Source organism: Myotis yumanensis, unplaced genomic scaffold (genome assembly GCF_028538775.1).
Source record: "Myotis yumanensis isolate MYYU_CA2020_CCGP unplaced genomic scaffold, mMyoYum1.0.hap1 SCAF_2, whole genome shotgun sequence".
Lineage (NCBI taxonomy): Eukaryota > Metazoa > Chordata > Mammalia > Chiroptera > Vespertilionidae > Myotis > Myotis yumanensis.
In genome coordinates, this window is record NW_027223753.1 from 7,748,541 (window position 1) to 7,773,552 (window position 25,012).

The 25,012-nt window shown below is 41.9% G+C and overlaps 1 protein-coding gene across 3 annotated transcripts in view; it reads left to right on the top strand.

The window, feature by feature from the left end:
- Positions 1-8,401: 8,401 nt before the first annotated feature.
- Positions 8,402-25,012, top strand: part of PRDM2 (PR/SET domain 2) — a 110,537-nt gene continuing 93,926 nt past the window's right edge. For all 3 annotated transcript variants that reach the window (XR_011470194.1, XM_070404120.1, XM_070404121.1), the window contains exons 1-2: positions 8,402-8,419; positions 23,525-23,596. Coding sequence is in view for 2 of the 3 variants with exons in the window: in XM_070404120.1 (XP_070260221.1) it covers positions 23,588-23,596 (9 nt within the window). In the remaining variant the exon portion in view is untranslated. The remainder of the gene's footprint in view (positions 8,420-23,524; positions 23,597-25,012) is intronic.

Consider the following 25,012-nt stretch of genomic DNA (forward strand, 5'->3'; position numbering starts at 1 on the left):
CTCCAAACCTTTCTAGGTGTCAGTGAATAACAATAACAATACCAAAGGTATAATAATAATAATAATGCTTGCCTCGGGGGGTCATGAAGTTAGAGATAATTATAGAAAGCACTTACCACAACCTCTATCACATAGTAGCAAGATGCTTATTAAACAGGTATCATTTCTGTCTCTTCTTTATCTGTTACAGAGCCTTACTCATAGCGAGTACCCAAACATGTTTGTGAAATGAACTATGAGGGGTGGGATTATGAGGTTAGTGTATCGTAAACATTGCATCTCTCTGAATAAATAGGAGCCTGAAGAATGTTCCTTGCACTGGCTTAGAGCAAAGAGCCAGAAAAGGTTGAAGCTGAAATGGATCTTGCCAAGATAATAAAAATAGATAAAAGTATTTCACTTTTATTCCTTCTCTCCGCATTTCAGATGTTGTGTTACAAAGGTGTACAACTAAAATTTATATAATGTCATTAACCAATGTTATCCCAATACATTTACTAAAAAATAAAGCCCAAAGAAAAGGTGGAAGCAGCCCAAACATCTGCAGAGAGGTGAAGGAATACACAATATGTAGTATATACATACAATGGAATAGTATTCAGCCTTAAAAAAGGAAGAAAATTCTCACATATGCTACAACATGGATGAACCTAAGGACATTATGCTAAGTGAAATAAGCCAAATATACAAACTCATCTAGACAAAAAGTAGAGTGGTGGTTGCCAGGGGCTGGGTTTCAGGGGGAGGGATAAGGAGTTATATGTAGAGTTTCAGTTTTGCAAGATGAAATTCTATGTTATGTGTATTTTACTACAATTTTAAAATGCTGTAACATTCTGTAAAAGATTAGTTTATTTCCTGCTAAAATATTTGTTTGTTCTTCAATAACTACTATAGCCATAGTGTTTCATTTGAGTGTACAGGAAGCACAGATGTACATACAGTACACAAACAGTTATACAGTATATCTATGATATTAAAATTTCATGGTGGAGGAGGCACAACTAGGAATAAATGTCCCAAAAAAGCTTCTGGGGTGAAGAAGGTAATGAAAAAAAAAAAAGGTTGAGAAATATTCCTTTTTCTTGATGAGTTCGTGCTCCACATTCCAACTGAGCAGACAGATGGCTGACGGCGAGTCTAGAAAATCAGGTGTAGAATAATCTCTGGTAAGGTTTCTCAACATTTTGGTGTTTGGGACCAGATAATTCCTTGTTGCAAAGGGGGCTGTCCCGTGCATTGTAGGTGCCTAGCAACCTCTGTGGCCTCTTCCACTAGGGCAGCGGTTCTCAACCTGTGGGTCGCGACCCCTTTGGCGGTCGAACAACCTTTTCACAGGGGTCACCTAAGACCATCCTGCATATCAGATATTTACGATTCATAATAGTAGCAACATTACAGTTATGAAGTAGCAACAAAAATAATGGTTGGGTCACAACATGAGGAACTGTATTTAAAGGGCCAGAAGGTTGAGAACCACTGCACTAGGGGCTAGTAGTACCCAGCACCCAGTATGACAACCAGACTATCTCCAGATGCTGTGAACTGCCCATTTGGGGGCGAAATCTCACCCTGGTGGTAACCACTGCTCTGCAATTAGGTAAAGTTAATCATAACTTGGCCTCTGCGTCGGTTTTGAGTAGAGGCTCAGACAGGTTGACGACAATGCCTGGCAGGTACTGGCAGGCGCTATCTTGGCTGTGACATCTGTATGGCTCCTTGACATTGTTTAAGTGATGACCTCTGGGACAAAGAAACACCATGCCTTCTGACCCTGTTTGTGAAACTTTGGAAAGGTGTCATATTTCTATTGTAAGTCAAATTGTCTTATGAGGACAAGAGAGTTTAAATTTGGGGGTAGGATGGTGGAGGAGGGAAACATAGGCAAATTAAATTGGAAAAAAAAATGAATTCCATGTGCCAGCCTGGAGTGCTTGCTAAGCTGTGGCTAAAGAGCCTTTATTTAAATAACAAAGCAATGCACAGGTCCTCATCAATCAACAATATTGATTGAGGGAGCACTTGTGCCGACCACCATGTGGATAATGGAGGCGCGCACAACTCTGTTTTCACTCTCAAGGGCCTGAGAATATGCTTCGGAATTAAGATGTGCATGTGCAGTAATTAGATCACAATGGGACAGACTATATGGAAAATTGCTGGTGGGGGTTATGGAGGAATTCATACATAATCAATGTGGGGTTTACTCCTATATTGGGCTGACTTGTGTCCCTCCAAAATTCACGTCCCCCCGGAACTTCAAAATGTGACCTTTTTTGGAGATACTGCCTTTGCAGATATAGTTAGTTAGGATGAGGTCATACTGGAGAAGGGTGGGCCTTAAATCCAATGACTGGTATTCTCATAAGAAGCTCCTGTGAAGACACAGAGAGACACAGGGAAGAGGGCTCTGTGAAGATGGAGACAGAATTGGAGTGATGTGTCTACAGCCAAGGAATGCCAAGGCAGCCACCAGATTCTAGAGGAGTGGCATGGGACAGATTCTGCCTCGGAGCCCCCAGATGGCCCCAACCCAGCCAACACTTTGATTTTGGACTTCTAGCCTCCATACCTGTGAGAGAGTAAATTTCTGTGGTTGTAACCCATCCAGTTTGGGGTACATTGTGAAAGCAGCCCTAAGAAACTAATGTGAGTCCTAAGGAACTTTTCACCAAAAAGGTGGCTTCTGAGGAGAGGCAAAATTTGGGTGGGGGACAGTAGGGATGATGAGTGAATTCTGAATAGAAAGTAAGGTGAGGAAAAACAGAGAGAAAAATATCTCCAGAACAGAGGTGGGGTGGTAGAAGTGTGGGCTCCTGTAGCACAGGGTTCCTGTGGATGATGAGTGAGCGCGGTCTGGGTGGGTCGGAAGGGCCATATTGTCTGTAGACACCCCTGGAAAGGGACACGCAGGAGCTTCCAATCTGGGAAACGAATGCTGGCTGGGATTTACTGCCTCAGTGCTATCTGCCTGTTCCTGTGCCTGATTTATCTTTGTTCCTTCTCATGCTGCTTGCTATTTCCTGCTGAAAAATATTTTCACTTATGTCTGGGTTGCCAGCCTATATATTTTATTCGTGCTCTTGTGGTGAGTTAGTGAATTAATTCTGCCTTCGAGGAAGACAAAAACTACACTAACTTGCCCTTGTGTTCTCTAGAACAAGCATTGGCCTTTGAGCCTGTGAGCACTAGAGCAGGGGTGGGGGACCTTTTTTCCGCCAAGGGCCATTTGGATATTTATAACATCATTCGAGGGCCATACCAAATTGTCAACTTAAAAATGAGCCTGCTATGTTTGGTCAAACATTTAATGAACTATCTCCTAATGCCTTGGCAGGGCCAGACCAAATGATTTCGCGGGCCTTATATGGCACAGGAGCCTGACGTTCCCCATACCTGCACAGGAGTGTTCTGAAACGGGAGTGAACACTGTTACTTAGGGATATCTGTGGGGGAAATTCTGAACCTTGTAATGGATTTATTAATGCGTTTGTTTCTAAAAATGTGGTTTTAGAAGTGCGATGGAAAAATCTAGAAACAGTGTTGTAAATTTTCTTGTAAGAGGGAATACGTTTATTTTGGGGGTCATGAATTTGAATCGGTTAGAAATGTTAGCATCTTGGAGTTGGTTTTCTTTCTCTTCTTTTATATTGAAATATAACATTGAAATAAAGAGTGGGAGCAAACCCTCATGGAACATGTAGGGAGCACAAAGATGCTGTTGGAGTTTTACACTCAGCTCTGCTGTGCTTTGCGGAGCAAGTCCAGTCTTCTCCATGAGATCCCAAGTTCTTGGAGGACAGTGGCGGTGTCTTTGTCCTTGTGCCCCTCCTAGTGCCCAGAGCATGTGGCACTGAGAGCATCTGGATGACTGGGAAGCAGTGTGTGTGGCCAGTAGACAGATCATGGACTTTGACAGTGGACAAGCCCTTGAATCCTGCTTTGGACACTCACAGTTGTGCTCCTCAACAGTCTAAAACAGTTGCTGCTGCTGTTGTATTGTAGTATAAGGTGCTGGCACAGACTGGCACGCAAAGTTCCCCTCCTTGTCCCCGGTCTCACCAGGAAATGTCACCACTGCTAAGCTCCTCCTATACATTTTGTTGTTGTTGTAAATCCTCACCTGAGAGAGTGAAGGGACAGAGGGAGGGAGGGAGAGGGAGAGAGAAAGAGAGAGAGAGAGAGAGAGAGAGAGAGAGAGAGAGAGACACATGAATATGAAAGAGACATATCCATTGCATACATTGGTTGCCTCTTGCACACACCCTGACCCGGCTGAGATCAAATCTGCAAGCCAGGTACGTGCCCTCGGCTAGGGCTGATCCCCCTATACATTTTGAGGCTGTAGAAATTTTCACACTGAAATGATGCAGCCCCAAATGTCTATTATGCCATAACATGGATCTTTAACCCCTAGAGTTTTTTTAAACTTCATTTACTCATTCCTAAAGAGAACCCGAATCCAAGTTTCAAATCTTTTGATTGTAGGTGGGCTTGCTCACATGTCATTCCTTGCTTGCTCTGTGGTTTCCATTGTAGCCATATGCTCTCTTTTCAATGCACAATGTCTTTGGTCCACACGTATTTGCTCTAATCCTGCCACATCAGAAGAGCCAGGGAGATTTTTTTCTCCCACTGAAAGTATTGATGTATGTGCCAGGCAGTTCTGGGTACTGGGATGCTGTGATGAATGATGATCATGTCCTCTGTAATGGTTCTGCACACCAAGATACAAAGCCAGGCAAGTCCCCCATACAAGACATACCTGTGTAGAGAGGAGTTTCACTCATGCTATATATTTAGACAGAGTGTATTTTACACTTCCATCCCTAATACAAAAATAGCCCATGAAATGTGATAAAAATGTCTGTTTCCTTCCCTCATCCTCTAGCAGTATACCTCACTTTTTCAAAGAGGCAAAAGAGTAATATTTGACATCTCAGAGAGATAATAAATATTCATGAAATTATTCATGAAGCATTTGTGATAGTTCATGTCTTTTTTAGATTAACATGATAAAATACGTAAAATTACTTGTCCTGAGAAGTAACATAGGTTGAAAAATATAAAAATGGTAAAAAATGCACAGATGAAAAATACACAATGTCTGATTAGCAGGGAATTTAGAAGAGCTGAGAATATACTCAGTGTGGCAGGCTAAATAATGATCCCCGAAGATTTGCCCACTTCCTAATCCTATATAACAAAAGGGTAATGTGCAAATTGATCAAACAGTGGAACAACCAGTTGCCATGACACACACTGACCACCAGGGGGCAGATGCTCAAAGCAGGAGCTGCCCCCTGGTGGTCAGTGTGCTGCCACAGGGGGAGCACCACTCAGACAGAAGCCCTGAGCCAGGCTCATGGCTGGTGAGTGCAGCGGTGGTGGCGGGAGCCTCTCCCGCCTCCACAGCAGCGCTAAGAATGTCTGACTAATGGCTTAGGCCTGCTCCCCACGGACATCTCTCGAGGGCTCCCAGACTGCGAGAGGGCGCAAGGGACCACCCCCCCCCCCCAAGTGCACAAATTTTGTGCACGGGGCCTCTAGTCCCCATACAAAGGGTGTCCCAAAATTCATGCAAGAAGTAATTTTGATAGAAAACACAGGTTTATAATTAAAAATTGTAAATTTTTATTGATTCATAAAGTATACAGTATAAGGTTATGTATGGAATAGCATACTGGGTAAATGGCCTTCACGGCTTTGCTGGCACATACACACTCTTTTGTTGAAATTTTCCATGACCGTTTTGCATAAATGTGGCTGAATTTCATTGATACAGTGCTCAATTTCCTCCTTCAAGGCATGGGTGGTCGTGGGCTTGTTGGAATAACCTTAGACTTGAAACCACATGTCATCCACATCCATATCTTGCAATTTAGGCACAAAAAACTGGATTTTCATGTCGCGATAGCACGAAAATTGCGAACTGTAGCTGCCAAACCTTCATTATTTTTAAAATATTGCTCAACAATGAAAACGCGTTGTTCTTTCGTGTAGTGCTCCATTTTTAATAACCCTGAACTGTCAGCTGTCACACTATCTTTTTTTTTCGTTGGCAACACTTTATGGCACAAATGGCATAAAATTCAAATCTTGGGTGAATTTTGGGACACCCTTTAGAAAGAGATTTTGCAGATGAGATTAAGTGAAGCATGTAAAATGAGAGGATAACCTGGATTATTGGGTGAGTCTTTAAATGCAATTACATGTATCATAAGAGGGAGGCAAAGGAAGATTTAATCAAAGAGGAGAAGGTGATGTGAAGATAAAGCAGAGAGAGATTTGAAGATGCTGGCCTTCAAGATTGGAATGCTGTGGCCATGAGCTGAGGCATGCTGACAGCCACCTGAAGCTGGAAGAGGCAAGGCATGATTTTCTTCTAGAGCCTCCACACAGAGTGTGGTCCCGTCGATGCCTTAATTTTGGCCTTCTGGCCTCTAGAACTGTGAGTGAATCCATTTCTCTTGTTGTGAGTCACCCCAAATGAGGTACTTTGTTATAACAGCCACAGGAAACTAATGCACCCAGTCATTTTAGATTGACAGGGGGAACAACTACTGACTACTCAACCACTTCTTGGCACGATGCTGTGTAGTATAAATTCTGGTTCACCCTCTCATTTCCTTTATTTTCCTTTGCGTTCTACTTAACATTTCTTTATTTTCCTTTGCATTCTACTGCAGCCAGTTGGCAGATGGATTTCTTTTAGATTTTTGATTTGTACATTGGTGTTTTGATTGTGGATGGGATGGTGGAGTCTCGCTGACTTTTTTTTGCAGGCACTTCCGGTGATTTTGATGCATGGATCATGCTTCCAGGCACTGGTCTAGGTAAGGGGTGGAAAAGTGATCAATGCTCTGACCCACAGCGGAGTACACTATTTTAGTGACGTACAGGGGAGTATTACCTAGATCTAGGGTCTCTTTGCCTTGAATAGTGGAATAAGCAAACTCATGAGGGTTGATTTCTTTTCTTCTTATGTTCTGTGCTAACCCTGCCATGTGTTAAGGTCTTCATAAAATTTACTCCGATATCTTCATTTGTTCCCTATGACCGGATCATTAGGGTACATCATGATTTAAGATTAAACCCTAGTTAGCTATTTTCAACTTTTTCATCAGATATAAATTACTAAAATTCTGAGGTACACCAAAAATATACGTATATTTTTTCATCTGACAGAAAAAAGTAGGTATAATTTTGATTCATTCACACCGAATGGCTATTTTTGTGTTGGTTGTTGTCATTTTTTTTCCTCTTGGTTAATCCTAACCCGAGGATATTTTTTCCATTGATTTTTTTTTTTTTTTTGAGAGAAGGGAGGGGAAAGACACAGAAACATGGATGTGTCACATCCATTGATTACCGAGGTACGTGCCCTTCACAGCAATCGAACCCGGGACCCTTCAGTCTGCAGGCCCAAGCTCTAGACATGGAGCCAAACCCATTAGGGTTGTTTCAGGGCCCCCGGCTAAGTAACCAGGTATGGCACGTTTTGCACATTCTTGCAGCCCTAGTTACATAAATGGACCTGCGTGCTCCCTCCTAAGGTTCCAAGGTGCCCCTGCGTCGAACCTCCTGTCTGTTCCGGAGGCCTCGTGTAGCCCATGACATTCGGATTCTTCCTGATTTCATTCCTCACTTTATCTTGAAGCGCTCGCGGCTTTAAATGCCATCCGTGGGCGGCAACTCCCAACGCCATCTCCTCTCCACCTGCCTGGGAGCCGGCTCCTCGGGGACGTCACCCGGTTCGGCGCCCAGGTCGCCGAGTGGCGGCCCCCGATGTCACCAAGTTCCACAGGGACGAGGCCAGCGTCGGGCCCGGTGCTGGTGCCGGAGCAGCAGGGCCGGCAGGCGCCGGGCACTCGGGCGGACGGGGAGCGAGCGGACCCGCGGCGCCGGCCCCCGGGGCGTTTGATCTTCGGGGCGAGACCAGCCCGGGCCTCCTGAGACGAGCGCGCGAGGAGCGGGGCTGAGGATGCCGAGCGAGAAACGCAGGTTGCTCCCCTCCGTCTTCTCGGAAAGGCCGTGGATTCCCGTCGTCTTGCAGCTGCGCTGAACCCCAATCCTTCGGAGCGGACACGGCGGGCGCGGGGTTTCCGTCCAGAGTCGCCGCGCGGGCTCCGCGGGGTCCCCGGCGCGAGTCGTCGAGGGGCGTTTGGGCCGCTCCGCCAGACGGGGCCGCGGGGAGGCCGCGGGGAGGCCGCGCGTCGGCGCGTGTGCGGCCGGCGCCGTCCGGGGAGCGCGGCCGGGGCCTCCGCGACGGCGCGCAGGGTGCGGGCTCCCACCGACGTCACTTCCGACCGGGGCCAAGATGGCGGCGGCGCGGCCGCGGGCGGCGGGGCGTGCGGAGCGGCGGCGGCGGCGCGGGCGGCGGCTCTCGGCGCTCTGAGGCGCGGGGGCGCGGGCGCAGGTAAGCGGCTACGGGTCGGGCGGCTCCCGGGACGGCGGCGGACGCCTGGCCCTGCCCGCGGGCGGCGAGGCGGCAGCGACACGCCGGGGACCCGGGCGCGCAGGGCCGGCCGGGCGGGCGGGCGGACGCGCCCCCTCCGAGGTCCGGGCGTCCCGGGCCGGCGGGGACCCCGGAAGCAGGCGCGGCCAGCCGGCGGCCGGGGTCCCCCCTGCGGCCCCCAGCACCCGGCCCGGCCCTGGGGCCCGCGGCGGCGAAGTTGCGGTTCGCTTTGTCGCCGTTGGTGAGCCGCGCGCCCGGCAAGGGGACGCGTGCGGGCTGCGGGCGGCGGCGCGGGGCGGGCACGGCCGCCCGGGGGAGGCTCCCGCGGGTCCCAGGGCCGCTCCAGCCTCGAGCCGTTCGCCGCTTCCCTTTTGTGTGCAAACCGAACGCGTCTCTCCCACTTGCAACCCCAGGGTGCGTCTTGCGTCTTTGTGTTTCCCAAGTAGTTTTTGTGCGGGTCCAGCCTGGAAACTGGCTCCCTGTCGCGGGCCCACCGGGGGTGTGTGTGTGTGTGTGTGTGTGTGTGTGTGTGTGTGTGTTTGCAGACGTGCACTTGTAGATTATTTTGTCGTTAAAGATACCCGCGAACCTATTTTTGATGGTGGCGAGTGAGACCTGGAGGGGACCTAACAGGTCAGGTCGGGGTTGATGACCGAACCTCCGAGGTTCCTTCCGCCCCACGCGGGGACCGCTGAGCCACGACTGGCCGCCTTCGGGGGAGGGCTGGGGGGGGACCGGCGGGGCCGACCCCGCGGCTGACCGGAGCCCGCGTTCCCTGCGCTGCGCAGCTGTAATTCCCCGGGAGAGGAGACCCAGGCGCGCCCCTCGGTTCCATCCCGTGTGGTGTGAGGTTTTGGTTTTATTTCACAAGTGGGACGCCTTTCCGGGACTCCCACGAGGTCCTTCGGTCCCTTAAGTCAGACACTAAATTGGCCATACCTAGAACGCGACTAAAATCTATCTGTCTGTCTATCTATCTATCTATCTATCTATCATCTGTCTGTCTGTCTGTCTATCTATCTATCTATATTTAAGTGTTTGTTTGCTCTAGGTTTATTGTTATAAGCAACCACAGCGTTGTACAATTCCGCGATTCTTTTAAACATCCTATCAGTTGCACCTCCAAGTATTGAGGACATGGACAAGCCTTTTTAATTTTTTTTAAGCATGTTTTGAAATTTGCTGTACAAATATGGAGGAGGAAGTGAGACACAGGGTTCTGTTTGTGACATAGCGTGCGGCCGCCCCATCCTTCTCTAGAAGCTTCCTCACACACACTTTGGAATCGCAGTGTCGTCGGGGGAGGACCTTTAAAGACCATCTTAGTAAAACCTCTCCCTTCCAGCTGTGGAAACTGAGCTGGACATACACGGCTTCTGGTATCCCAGGGCTCCTTTTGACACTTTTTTTTTTTTTGGTTGGATTTGGAAAGTCCGTACATTTGAAGTGCATAGAAAAGCGCCAGGCACATAATAGTAATGCCCGATCAAGATTCGCCTTGGTTGCCTCGGAAGGTGGTTTCTTTCATTGAAAAGTTGGCATGTTCAGATTGTTTTTTTCTTATTTTGTAGACAGCTCCCGAAACAGTATGGTTTAAATATGTAGTGATCTATTAGTTTGTAAGTATAAAACATTGTGAAGATTCTCACTATAGAACAATTAGAAAATAGAGAAAAGCACAAAAAAGGAATAGAAATCAGGCATAACCTTCCCACTCCTCAGATAACCACTGTGATCATTTATCTCTACCGGTGTCCATGTGTGCATTTCTTATGTATATACCGTATATTTATTCACTTCTGTATATTTATGTTTTGTACAGCCCTAGTTGGTTTGGCTCAGTGGATATATACCGGATTGATGTCATCTTGTGTATATATTTATAACCTGTCTTCCCGTAGGATATTGTGAGCATATATCCAAGCCATTAAAGTTTCTTCAGTATGATTTTAATGGCTATGTGATATACACATGGGCCATAACTTATTTATCAATTCCATATTGATCTGTAAGGTTTCTATATAGCCCGAGATTTTCTTTTCATTAAGATTTGTTCGAAAGGTTTTTCTATTGTGAATTTTAAATTTGTGTAATGTTTCAAGATATCTGAACATTAAATTCTATTTTTTTAGCCTCTAAAGATGCATTTTCCCTACCAATGCAGTTACAGAATCAGCACTATTTCAGCTCCCTCAGCCGGATCTGTGCAGTTACACACATAGAGCTGCATGCATGGTCTTTTGATGATTATTTTACATTAGATGTTTTATTTATTCATGTGACTGTTTCTTGAAGCTGCGGCTCTCTTTTCAAGTTCCAGATCTGATTTATAAACCTTTTAAGTCCTGTTTAATCATAGACTTTCCATGATGGAAAGCACCGTAGGTTATTTACTATTTTCCTGTCTTCTGACTTGCTCTTCATGCTGTTGAAGAGCAAGAAAAAATAAGCTGGGCTGTCACTAGAAAATGCCATAGTGGGGAGTGAAAAGGGACAGTCGGGGAAAATTGTCAGATTTGCATGGTGATCCAGGGAGTTTCCAGATGATGGGGACATTACCTGACAGTCATTACTGCCGATACTGCTGATGTGCATGCAGCGCCATGCGGATTGCCTGCTCTCAGCTGCACTGTCACCCTTCAGAGCGTTTGGTTAGAGGTCTGGGCTCGTGTTCTGTTTCTCTCTTTTGAAGTTAGAAGTTTATAGTTAAAGCCATAAAAATCATCTTCGTTAGAGCGATGACTGGAAGCTGTGGACTCCATCACTGAAAGCAATACTTGGGTTCCATGAAAGCAGAGTTTCTTACTTCGGCACTGTTGACATTGAGGCTGGATAATTCTGTTGAGGGCGCCGTCCCGTACACTGTAGTATGTTTAGCAGCATCCCTGGCCTCTACCCACGAGATGCCAGCAACACCTCCCTGAGTGAGAACTGAGAGTCTCCAGATATTGCCAGATGCCCCCCTAAGGGGCAAAATCACCCCAGTTCTGGACGCTGCATTAAAGGAAAGCTCCTCTAACTGGATGGTAGAATCACTGACGCAGTTTATGGAGTCGCTTTAGTCAAAATACTAAGAATAGACTGTATGGTTTACATGAAGTCCGCCTTGCAGTTGGGGAAAGGACTTCGTGGCCTGTTTTTGGTTTATGAGTCATTGAGTGGTCACTTTCAGCAGTTCTGCTTTGGCATCCCTTTTGTGGCAAGGGATGAAGCAATGGGAGGTAACTTGGAGACTATGCAGTTTGCATGCATCCCAAATATGTAGATTAAATTATTAGGAAATTTAAATACATTTGCATAGAACCAATGAATGGTGAATAATTTAAGCTCATGATCTAGTATACTGAATAGCATAGAAACAACTGTCTTTTTCTTAAAGAAAATGAGACTTATTGGACTACCCCATTAAAGATTGATGGTAGAAACCAAACTAGTTTTTCTAATAAAATCTCTCTTTTTTAAAAAACAACAACCAGTTCACAGTTAGGTACCAGAAGTAATGGATTTATCTTGTGGAGATAAGGTTTACTTATGAAGTGCATATGTAACTTTAACTTAATATTTATATTGTAAAGATAGCTTACTGAGCTTCATGGCAAACATGCATCATTATGCAAATTTTCCTGGGTGAAATAAGTGTAAGTTGTCACATCTTTATTTGTAAACCATAAGAATATAGATAGTATAGATTGAATTTTAACGTGGCATACTAAAGTACTCTTTAGTTAGAATTTACTGATAAATAAAACAGAAGAAGAGACATGCTATAGGATTATTTGGTAATAGTTTGGTTTTTTTTGAAAAAACAATATCTGCATAATTTCACTGGAATGAATGCATGTGTCATTTCAATATTCTTTCTTAAAGAGAATGCCCTCTGTTCCCCACCCCCACCTCCCTGCAGTGTGAATTAGAGTTTTGTACGTAGTAAATCTGGTTCATTTGGAGTGAAATATGCTTATATTTTTCTCAGCACTGCATGGTACTTATTCTTAGAGTCTTGGTTCATGTCATACCTATACTGTGTTTTCATTTATTAGTCCTTTGGAACGTACAATAAAGGAGGTTTCACTGAATAACTTATGTTTGCCAGCCATTTTGGTGAAAAGAGTATTTTCTAGCTCTTGCAGTAAATCATATGATAGGCTTTGCTTTGAAAGAGCTAAATTATTTCTTGGCACAGCTTGCCTGAAACGTGTATAGCTAAGTGCAACTGTTAGTTTGATTATGGTGGACTGCCTGTCTGGAAATTGGTGAAACCTACAGATTTTATAGGTGCTTGTAAGTAGTTCCCCTAAGACTGCATTAATCTCTGGTGGGGAAATTCTGTGGCATTTTCAAGTCATTTAAATCAGAGGTCCTCAAACTTTTTAAACGAGGCCAGTTCACTGTCCCTCAGACATTCCACACATGCGCACTGCGGGCCCGGGACGAGTCGGCTGCTAAGCAGGACAGGCAGCGGCGGCAAAAACACCCGGCGGGCCGGATAGATGTTTTCGGCGGGCCGCATGTGGCCCGAGGGCCGTAGTTTGAGGACCCCTGATTTAAATGATGCCATCAAAATTTAAAAAGAGTTTTGAGATTCACCAAACACTAAATAACATACATTAGCATGAACCCTGTGCATTAATTACCCAAGACCTTATTAAGATAATGTAAATTAGGCAAAATTTGGAGTATGAATATAAAAATGATATTTTAAATGTTTCTCACTCTGTGAGGATTATTTTAGGGACTTTGCCATAATTCTGAAAGACCTAGTTTTAAAGTTCATCTGAAAGTAGGAGTTTTAAAAAGGAGGGCTCTTGGGATAAATTTAGATTTTTTTTAAATCCTCACCCAAAGATATTTTTCCATTGATTTTTAGAGAGAGTGGAGGGGAGGAGGAGAGACAGAGAGAAACACCAATGTGAGAGAGACGCTCCGATTGGTTGCCTCCTATGTGCCCCCGACCACGGCCGGGAGCCTGCAACTGAGGTACTTGCCCTTGACCGGAATCGAACCTGGGACCCTTCAGTCCGCAGGCCGACGCTTTATCCACTGAGCAAAACAGGCTAGGGCTAAATTTAGGTTCTTAATGGTGAAGCACTTGTCAGAGGTCACTGAGTAGGTCTGTTCACCTATTTGGAGAAATAAATATTGTATCAACACAGTCGCCTAGTAATTTAATTGAGCCTGACCTCAGTGCGCTGAATAAGCCGTATCACAGATGGATCACAGATGGATCACAGAGACTGGTATTTCTGGCAGTGGCAGGGGCAACTGGGATGTTTTGAGATGAATAGATGAAGACTAAGCAAGCAGTCTGAGATTCTTTAGGTTAATAGCATTTCTCCTAATGCAGTAGGTATTGAGGGATAATGTGGTACAGTGGTTGAGAGAAACCCTTCAAAGTTATCTCTGAGTCCTCCAGCTTTTTTTAAAAATCTTCATCCCCAGCCTTGAAGGCAGTCTGTGCTGGGACCTTTTTTTCCATTTGGGGGATGCAACTTTCTATGTAGCCTCTCCTCAGTCTCTAAAACAGAGCTCAACACCTTCCTCTTTTTTTTAAACATATATTTTTAAGATATATTTTTATTGATTTCAGAGAGGAAGGGAGAGGAGAAACATCAGTGATGAGAGAAAATCATTGATTGGCTGCCTCCTGCAGGCCCCCTACTGGCAGATTGAGCCAGAAACCCAGGCATGTGCCCTTGACCAAAATCGAACCAGGGACCCTTCAGTCCACAGGGCTATGCTCTATCCACTGAGCAAAACCAGCTAGGGTTCAACACCTTCCTCTTAATCGCTACTCTGACTGCTCTGCCTTTAAAATCTGTTCATTCTTTCAGTCAGTCATATTCCATTTGTTGGACTTTTCACCATCTTCATTTACCTCCTGTTCAGTTAGAAAACATATTCTGTGGCTGCCCTTTCCCCACCTGTGTCCTTTCTCCTTCCTGTTGATTTACTTTCCCTAAACTGTTAGACATTCTTTTGTTTGTGACCTCCCCTCCCTTTCCCCAGTCTGAATGAACTCCTGGTTCCACATTGCTCATCCCAGGTGGCCAAAGCTGCCTTCCTGATGGGCAGTCATGAAACCAGGTTTTCCCCAGCCTCCTGCCTACATGTGTTCATGGGCTCTGCCTCTAACTCCTCTTCCATGGTTCTCTGAAGGCCTTCAGGGCTTTGGAGTGGGTTGGGAGGGAGGTTGTGTGGGATAACAACTTCTTACACAATATCTGGGGAGCCCTAATTACAGGGTCAGGTTTACATTTAACCTGGAACTAACTCCCTACCAACAGGGCTATCCCATGTAGTCTGTCACTGCTCTGCTCCTACTGAATATGGGGGAGGGGGCAGCTGTTCTCCCAGTCCCTTCCATACCTTCCACAAAGCCAAATCCTTCACCATCTCTTCCCTCTGGATATTTCTTCTTGAGTCACACTAGTTTTCCACAGCCAATAGCATCAAGAGACCATCTTTCATTTTTATCCCAGGTGGGGAGGAATTTCTTTTTTTACCTTGAAACGACTGCAAATAATTTATTTTGAGGAAGCATACTTTCCTTTAAAAAATAAAAACTCATGTATGTACGAGAGCTTCTTAAACTGTATAGAAATACATCGGCATTTCTATTTAAAAATGCTCTTGAGAACAGAAGTAGGGACATATTTAGAGGATAGACTTCAAACCTCAGATTTTATTTAAAGTAGAAGAGTTGCTTTCTACCCAAATAGAAATACCTTAGTAACCTTGGGAGAAGACCTATAGAATCTTGTAGTGATATGTGTGGCTTAGCAAAACAGATCTGGCATAACTTCGATTTTGTTTTAGGTTGTTCACTTATGAATTTAGGAAGTCCCCTTGTCATTTATATGTGGTTTGTAGAACATGAGTTTTCTATGTATTTTATCCTGTAGGAAAATCCCAAAGAGGTCTGAGTGGCCACTTGTCAGGTGACTATATTAATGTTTAGAGAGTTTTATGTGAGAAAATGAGTACTTAGTGCCAGGACCAGTGTGTGATATTGCTGAAGCTTTTGTCCCTTTTTTCAGGAGATTCAGAAGACTTTGTAGGGTTTCTGAAGACCTCTCAATTTTGACTGTTTAATCACAAATGTAAATCTGCATTGGCAACTCTAGTGGAGAAACAATAAAGGTGTTAACTGAGAATGCATTTTATTTTGGGAATTGTGAAATGTGGCATTTTATTTTAGAAGTTTTGTGTTTAGCATTTGAGTGTTAGGAAAGAATTGACTTAATTTTCCTTTTATATACCAAAAGTTTTTACACATCTGACATGGAGGAAATGTTAGAAAGGATAGTTTTACTAGTATAGGAACTTCTTTGACTTCAATGCTGTTTTTCAGAATATGCATTCAACAGTTGCTACTTTTAAGTTGTATTTAAGTTGTACTTTTCCTAGGAGAGATGGCAGTTGTAATAATAATCTTGAATCTGTGGCACAGTTCTCATCAGAGTAGTGACTGGCTGGAAAGCATTTGTATTTTCACCCACCCCCTTTTCATATGAATTTTTACCAGTTAGTATTGAAAATAAGGAAAGGAAGTTAACTTTTTAATTCAAGAGTATTTTGATTGGATGGAGTTACTTCACCCAGGAAAATTGACAAATTATTTTGTCTTTAGTATCATAGGAAGGAGTAGCAAACTGTTAGTGAGAGTAATATGTTGTAATTTCTGTAGAGAAACTAGGTAGTTTCAATTGTGGGGTGGGAGGGAATTATTGTAGGAACCCTAAACAAAACTTGAACTTAGTGATGTAATAAATTACACGTTCAGGGCAGTGTAATGACATAGATGCATACATACATTTAATCAAAAGAAAAAGGGAGAGCATGTGTTAATAGCTTTCCATAACATCCACCAGGTACATGATAAACAGTCAGCAATTGCTACACACTTATTGCTAAGCTAGCTCTTTACAAATGGTGGCTTGGAGCAGTATATTTTTGAAAATTTTCCCTTTAGTCTTTCCCCGCCCCCCCCCCCCCCCCCCCTTTTTTTTGAAGTATATTCTAGTGGAGGAAAAATCCCCAGAGTGCCATAATCTAAATTTAGACTTATGGTGCTTTCCTAGCACATCCACAGGTTTCTTATTTAACATTTTGCTATGGTGCTTAACTTAGATATTGCAAACAAAAGCTCTAATCATCATTATTTTCTCATTGGCGCTGTGCGGCTCTAAAATCATTCAGAACAGCAGACCCTCTGCTTTTCCTGCCTGTCAGTGCGGAAACTGTGCTGTCTGAATCAAATCCCCCCACCTGGAGTAAAGTGCTAAACTCTGCTTCCTTATTTAGGTTTGTGTCAGGACACTGCTTTATGAATTTGGTGAGTCAGGCCCCAGGATATGTCTGTGGTGTTGTGGGCCTCATTGAGGAAACTGATTGATTGAGATGGGAGGAATGACTGGTTTATTTGTGAGCTATTCTATTCTCTGTGTCTCTCACATACTTTTTAGGTGGGGAAATTCCTGTGTGGTCTGCTCTGTTAAACCAGTGCCTTTTTGCCTTGGTAGAGATCATTCTAGAGCAGTGGTTCTCAACCTTCCTAATGCCATGACCCTTTAATACAGTTCCTCATGTTGTGGTGACCCCCAACCATAAAATTATTTTTGTTGCTACTTCATAACTGTAATTTTGCTACTGTTATGAATCGTAATGTAAATATCTGACATGCAGGATGTATTTAGGGGACCTCTGTGAAAGGGTCGTTTGACCCCCAAAGGGGTCGTGACCCACAGTTTGAGAACCGCTGTTCTAGAGGGTGAGAGACACAAGCAACCCGTTTCCAGGAGTAAGAGTTCACGCCCTCTAATTCAGCAACTCACCAAATATTTGCTGTATTCTCAGTCTCTGTGTCCTTCACACACTCACACATGATCTCTTTATTCTTTTAAAAAAATATATTTTTATTGATTCCAGAGGGAAGGGAGAGGGAGATAGAAACATCAATGATGAGAGAGAATCATTGATCAGCTGCCTCCTGCACGCCCCCTACTGGGGATCGAGCCCGCAACCTGGGCATGTGCCTTTGACCAGAATCAAACCCAGGATCCTTCATTCTGCAGGCCGACACTCTATCCACTGAGCCAAACTGGCTAGGGCTGATCACTTTATTCTTTAAGTGATAAACATGTCAGGTTTTTTTTTTTTTTTCACTTTGGCTTATGTGGTAATATAGCCTGCTTTTAAAAGGAAAGTTGGCGGTACTTTTTTTCAGTGTGAAACTAGATGTACTGGATGATTACTGTGAAATTGTGTTTATTACTTTATTTTTTAATTATTTTTTAAAAGTCTCACCCTAGGATATTTTCCCATTGATTTTTAGAGAGGAGAATGGAGGGGAGGGGAGGGGAAGGGAGGGGAAAGGAGGGGAGGGGAGGGGAAGGAGAGGGAGAGAAGGAGAGAGAGAGAGAGAGACAGAGAGAGAGAGAAAGAAAGAAAAACATTGATGTGAGAGAGACACATCGATTGGTTGCCTCTTATACACCCCAGACCTGGATTGAGTCTGTAACCAAGGGATGTCCCCTTGACCAGAATCAAACCCAGGACCCTTCAGTTTGTGGGCTGATGTTCTGTCCACTGAGCCAAACGGGCCAGGGGTGTGTTTGTTATTTTAGAAAAGGAAAATGATTTTCCATTTAGCAAATTCTTGGGTAGATTCAATATTTATGAATTACATGCTTTTGCTTAATCCAATGAGTAGTAGGTGCTAAATGTTTTCATATTGATATCTAGAATTTATAGGCTGTAATTTGATGATTCCATTCTTCTGGTAGGAATTCTGAGTGGTAGTTTTTTTTTTTTATAACAGTATATTAGTTGTGTTTGTAAATTAATAGAAATGGCTTTTGAGAAATTTTCATAGTTTAGGTTATATTTCCTAGATTTCCCCCTAGATTTTCCAGACTTTTCACAATATTTTTCCAGAAGTTTCTGGATTGCAAGAATCTTTTGGTCAGAGTAAGTTAAGAACAGTGTTAAACATTATAGATCTACTCCACTAATAGCTTAATCATCTCTGTGTTTTCCACAATGATACCTCTTAACATGAAAGCTCTACTTGATGTAGTTTCAGAATAATTCTTATGTAGGTCATTAACTTTCCAAGATTCCTTTCACAAAATGATTTTTAACACTTTTGTTTATATCTAGTCCATGATTTCATTGCATTTATGGTCTTTTATATTTTGCTATAAACATATTAGTTTTCTTTTGTTTACTCTTTGTCCATAAGCTATATACTGCTTTCTGAATCTTAAAATTTAAAGTTTCTTGTGAGTCGATGCTTCAGTGGAATTCTTTTGTAACTTCAGAAAGTACTATTAAATAATTAATATTGGGGACCTCTAAGTAAATGTTGCAAATTTAAGGAGTTATTTTACAAATAGCCCCAAAAGATCTAAACTTATTAAAAAAATTTATAAAATGCCAGCTACTTATAGGTGAATATACAAATTAAATCAAATAATTATTTTTCTAGTTCTCTCCTCTCCCTCCCAGATTTAAACTAATTTTAAAAAATCTGTTACTGCTTTTACTTTGCCTTTCATATAGTTTTGTAGTTTTTACAAGACTCCAAAGGGCACACATGGCAGTTCAGCCTGGTGTGTGTGTTACTGTTTGTCTTTCCTTCAATCAGCCTATTGCAGAGGGTGGGTGATAGAGAGATGGCTGGGGCTGCAGGACTCGGGCAGCCTGCATATCTCTATTTTCTAGCCTCTCACCCTCCATTTCAGATGACAGCAGCTTAACAGTTAGTTGTTGAAGTTGTCTTGACACTATAAGGGACCAGTATTTGAATAAAGACCTGAAATTTATTATTGCTGTATTGGTACTGTTCATGTATAATCAATTAATCTTTATGATACTAAGTTAAATATTTGTAAGGATGATTAGTCTTAGAATTTGGAAGCAATGTAAGTATATGTATATTATTAAAACCTTGGATGTGTAAAATCAAGATCAAGCTCTTATTTTTCTGGGAGTGTATGCTATTAGTAAGGAACAGTTGGTGATAAAAAGTTACATGCCCTATGTCTGCCTGCTGTCCTTTATCTGATAAATGCCAATGGGTGAATGAGAGGGATATATAGAAATATTCTAGAAGGTTTAGTCAGGCATAGAAATCCAGACAAGAAACTAAGGCATAAGCCAGGGTCAGAGAAGTCCTAGGGATTTTAGGTATTTACCTTTGGAAAACTAGAGGCACTTAATTATTTACCACTTAAACTTTTTGATAGAATTGTTAAGTTTTAATGGTATGTGTGGAAGATTCCTCTGTGCCTCTACCAGTGGTTCTCAACCTCTGGCCCTTTAAATACAGTTCCTCATGTTGTGACCCAACCATAAAATTATTTTCGTTGCTACTTCATAACTGTAATGTTGCTACTGTTATGAATCGTAATGTAAATATCTGCTATGCAGGATGGTCTTAGGCGACCCCTGTGAAAGGGTCGTTCGACCGCCAAAGGGGTCGTGACCCACAGGTTGAGAACCGCTGCTCTACACTGATAGGATTGATAGTTCAGGTTCTCACATTTGGTAAAACTTTGACCTGAGGTATCTGTATTGGTTAAGTGGGTATGTAAAACAGTGCTGTGAAGTCAACACCGAGTATGAAAGTTTGGTAGGACTGCCATGACACTGGCACAGGGCTTTGTGGTGCGGGAGGAATCTTAAGGAAGTTACTTCAATAACTGTTTTTAGAGTTTTAGAGTCTACAGTTCATAGGTGCTCAATTGGGATGGTATTTGGGGATGTGTAGATGGTTTGATTGTCAAAGTGTGTGAAGGCACTACTGGCATTGGTTGGACAGGGCAGTGCTAAATGGCCTTAAAGGAAGGGACAGTCGCCCAGTCCAAAATGCAGTGGTCCTCAAAGTCTCAATTCTTTTGTTGTCACATCTCTTATTTTTAATAAAAAATATAACTTAAAATATCATTTGAGAAGTGTTGGATTTGCAATGCATTTGGTATTGTAGAATATTTTAGATATATTATTTGACATTGTTGTAAGCTAAGAGGGAGAGAGAAAAAAATGAGGGTCTGGTTTTAGCCATTAGGATTTGAAATGATTGACAGAAGGGTCCAAGCATGTAGATAAGTAGTGAACTCTAAAAAAAAGATGTTAAGATCCTTTTGTTCTCTGGGAAGAAATGATGAGTGCATTCCTATTTGGACAAAGAGGGAATGACAGTGTAGAAAGAAGATTATTAATCATGTAACAATCTGAATTATATTATAAAATTTTTTATTAAGAAAAAGTTGAGATAACAATAAAAGAACAATTGGCCCTCTGTATTTACAGGTTCTGCACCTACAGATTCAATCAATCAAGGATTGAAAATATTCTGGGGCGGGGGTGGGGTTGGGGGGGAGTTAGGTTGTTGCAGATGTGTACCATGGAGTTAGGTTTACAATGATTGATGATTGCATCTATACTGAATATTTACAGACTTTTTGTCCTTGCAATTATTCTCTAAAAATACACTGCAACAATTATTTACACAGCATTTACATTGTATTAGGTATTATGGGTAATCTAGAGATGATTTAAGTATATGGGAGGATGTGCCTATGTAGGTTATATGCAGATATGCCATTTTATTTAAGGTGCTTGAGCATCTGAGGATTTTGGTATCTGTGGGGCAGTTGGGGGTGGGTTCTGGAACCAATCCCCTGAGATACTGAGGGGCTACTGTACTTTGATACTTTAGATATGTGGTTTCAGATGTCAGGGTATCTCAGTTGTTTGAATTGTGCCTGTGAGCTAGCAACTGCAAAATGGGAAGAGAAAGAAGAAAATGTTGTTGTTGTTTTTTAAAAAAAGAGGGAAAAACAAATGGAAAGCACATGAAAAGAAGGAGGCAGCATCTGAAAAAAAACGGCAGTTCTATTCTTTCATGTCCTTAGGATAAAAACCGTGGTGTCATCTCTGACTTCCCTCTTTCATACCTGGAATCTAATCTGGCATCAAATCCTGGGACTCTATTTTACAAATAGATCCAGAATCCAGCTACTTCTCACATTTTTTCTACTACCTGGGTCAAACCACCGTCGTCTCTTGCTAGGTTGGGCCATTAGCCTCCTAAGAGGTCTGCTTGCCTCCACCCTACTCTCTTACAGTCTCTTTTCAATATTATTTTGAATTAGCAAAACATGGTAGTTAGCCTGTCATATACTTTACAAAGTACTCCACTGGGTATTTTAGGTGCCCACCTGGCATCGCACATAGTTACTACAGTATTACTGGGCATGGTCCCCATGCTGAAATTCACATCCCTGTGACTGTTCTGTAACTAGCAATTTGCGGTTCTTAGTCTCTTTAAGTCTAAGTCACGTTAGATCATTCCTGCCACCTTCAGCCTCCCAGTGGCTTTCCATCTCTGGATGGAAAAGCCATAGCCATTCAGATGAACAGTGCTTATCAAAACATTGTATAGCTCTTTCTGAAGATCCTTCATTAAAACATTTGTATTTTATTGCACCATTTTTTTTCGTTCTGTTCCTCAAAGAGAACACCCTGTGGCCAGTGTTAGTAAATCCACCTCTAACAACTTAGTGAGAAGCAAGTGAAAAACCTGGCATTTTATTCACTCCGGGACATTTTATTCACAAGATTTCTCCTAGTGGGACCAGTCAGTAGGCATTTGTGGTAGAGAGGGTCAGGCATGCACACCTCCTAGGCCACTAATCTCATCACTGTTAGACAGTGATTGTGCATTTGTAAATTGATAACAATTTACAAATGAAAAGGGTCAATTATATTCAGTATAGAATATATACTAAAGAAGGACATGTATCTGAGAAAGAAGCTCAATATTAAATTTAAAAAGAATGGACTTATGCGTTAACCTCCAGTTTTCTGAAATTGTGTTCACTGAGTATTTACTTACGAGTTTATATTGGTTTGGCTAGACTGAGCTCTTCAACAAGATGCAAGTTATGGAATACATTCCCTGTGCCAGTATGACTAAAAGCTAGTTTAGATGACCGGGTCCTAAAGGTGATCAGGTGAGTGTGGTTAAGTAGCTCAAGGGAAAAGAAACCCCAAACTGTCCTTGTTAAGGACCAGGGTAAAATGTAAAAGCCCCGTTCTGCATGAAGTGGGCAGGCAGAGTTTTCTCCTCGTATGCAGAATATCATTGAGTTACATGCTCCTTGGTTTATTAACGATTGGAACATAACAGTTCTAAGGTGAGCAGTGTCTTTGGGGCGTAGGAATAAGAGATTATTGTAAGTAAATTCATGAAGAAATAGAATTATGCTTAATGGTGTGTGCATGTATACATGCTGAAAACTTAGAATATTACAGTGGAAGTGCTCCTGAAAGTGGCATGATTTTCATTTATTGTGAAAGACTTCAATTGACTCGCAGGACGTATGTTGCAGAGAGGACCATCTTTATAGATTGTTATTTAAAAACAAGTATGTCATGTTCGCTTGTAAGAAATGATTTTGTATTCTTGTTATTTTATTATACTATGAGTATATTGAAGAAGAAATTTAAAGGAACAATTGTAGTTCTTTCCAAACAGCTTTTAATAAAACATTTGCATTTTACTACAAGGTTTTTGTTCTGTTTCTCAAAGAGAACTTGCTATGAAAATGTTATTGAATCTGCCTCTACTTCAGGAACTTGAAAAACAAAATAATGTAAAGGGGTCTATTTGTGTTTGTATTCAACTCAGTGTTGATATAAGTAAGAGAAGGACATTAAATTGCATAATTTATGCAACAAGGCTTTGTGTTCATATGAACAAAGCTAACATTTCTTCTTAGGAATGATGCAATTCCAAAGCAAAAATTTGATGTCATTCTAATGAGTCTGCTTTCAATTGTAGAGTACAATGAAGCCCTGGTAAAGATTAGCAAGAAATCTTTTTTATTGTAGCTAATAAATCTGTGAAGTAAGCTCTCAGCATAAATCGAAGTTGATCTGGCATGGAGTTGCTTTATGAATAGCCCTTTGAGCAAACTCTACAGTTCTGTATGTGGTTTTAAATCACTGTAAATTTGTAGGCAGGTACATATTACAATTGTCTGTTTTTCTTTTTAGGGCTCATGTAATCAAAGAAGTTTTTGTTGTGTGTATCTTTTCAGAACACAACAGGAATTGAAAATGAATCAGGTGAGTTTAAATATAAGAATTTATACAAATACATTACCTAGATGTTAGACCAGTTCTTGATTTCTAAAAGATAGTAACACACAACATTCATTCCTTCCAGGTTTTCCTTTCTGTTCTTAATGCCATTAATGAATCCATTGCTTTCATGGTGTGCATTTTGGGGGCGTGGGTTGGCATTTCTATGGAACCCTGAGTAGAGGACTCATTCATTCTTAGGGACCTAATTCGGATTTTCTTTCTTTCTTCCTTCCTTTCTTTTTTTTTTTTTTTTAACCTCTCCCCTGCTACACTCTGGTGTTAATTATTTGTTTTGTTTTGAGGCTTACTAAGCTTTTATTTTTAATACTTTTAATTTCGTAATACCCGTTGACTGAAAAGAGAGTATTAAAAGTTTTGTTGTTGTTTTTTAAAGAAAAACAACATTGATCAGATGGGAAACTTTAAGATGTTCTGTCTTTGAAAAACCTGTTCATGGAATAGAAACAAGAGGGCAGATATTGAAATGTAAGATGTGCTTCACCTTTCAGGGGTTTGGGATTACCTGGAGATTAAACAGTTCTGCTGTGGACATTTTTGTAGCCTCCAGGGTGTTCTGATAAGTAGAACCTGTTATATGGATTTAATGTATTGTAGAGTAGAATTCTTATTTTCTGATCTTAATATTATTCACTTGCAGTTACAGAAATTTATGGGTGTCAGAAACACTCTCTTTTGAAATCTTTATAAACACATTTTTTTAAAAAAGGACAGAACTTAAATATGTGAAGTCTATAATTTTTAGTGCTTAGCTTAAAACTACCAGTCTGGAAAATATTTGTATCCCTCATCAAGTGAAACTTGGGACACCTTTTTATCAGTTGCAGGTGCCTCTAACTGAGATCACAAGTCCAATTTTATTAGGTGGCCAAGTTTAATAAATTCAGTCCTGTGTTGCATTGAGAGATGTGAACTTTTTGGAATGGATTCTTTGATTTCTTTTTATTACTTTCTTTATCAAAATATGTTTATGTTAATGCACAGGACCATACGTCATAAAAATGAATCTGGTGAACACATGGGGCACGTGGTTTCCATTATTTTAAAACTTGCAGATTTACTGACATGCTTTTGAAGGCAAATTGTTTTTGAAATGGTAAAATGGGGGAGGGAAGGAGAACAGTGGATTTTCACAGTCATTGCCCATAAAGTTATATGCATATATGTGTCATAGATTTCATATATTTTCCCATTTTAAGACTGATTCTTAATGTGAACCTTGTCACCCAAAGGAACTTGCTTTTCTAATGGCCCAGGAACTGTTGTTAGTTAGAAGTCTTGATTTTGGATTAGAATGATCATGGAGAAAAAAAAAAAAAAAGAATGATTGTGTAAGTTTCCAAAGTGGAATCTAAATATTGATGTTGCTTTTGTTACCTC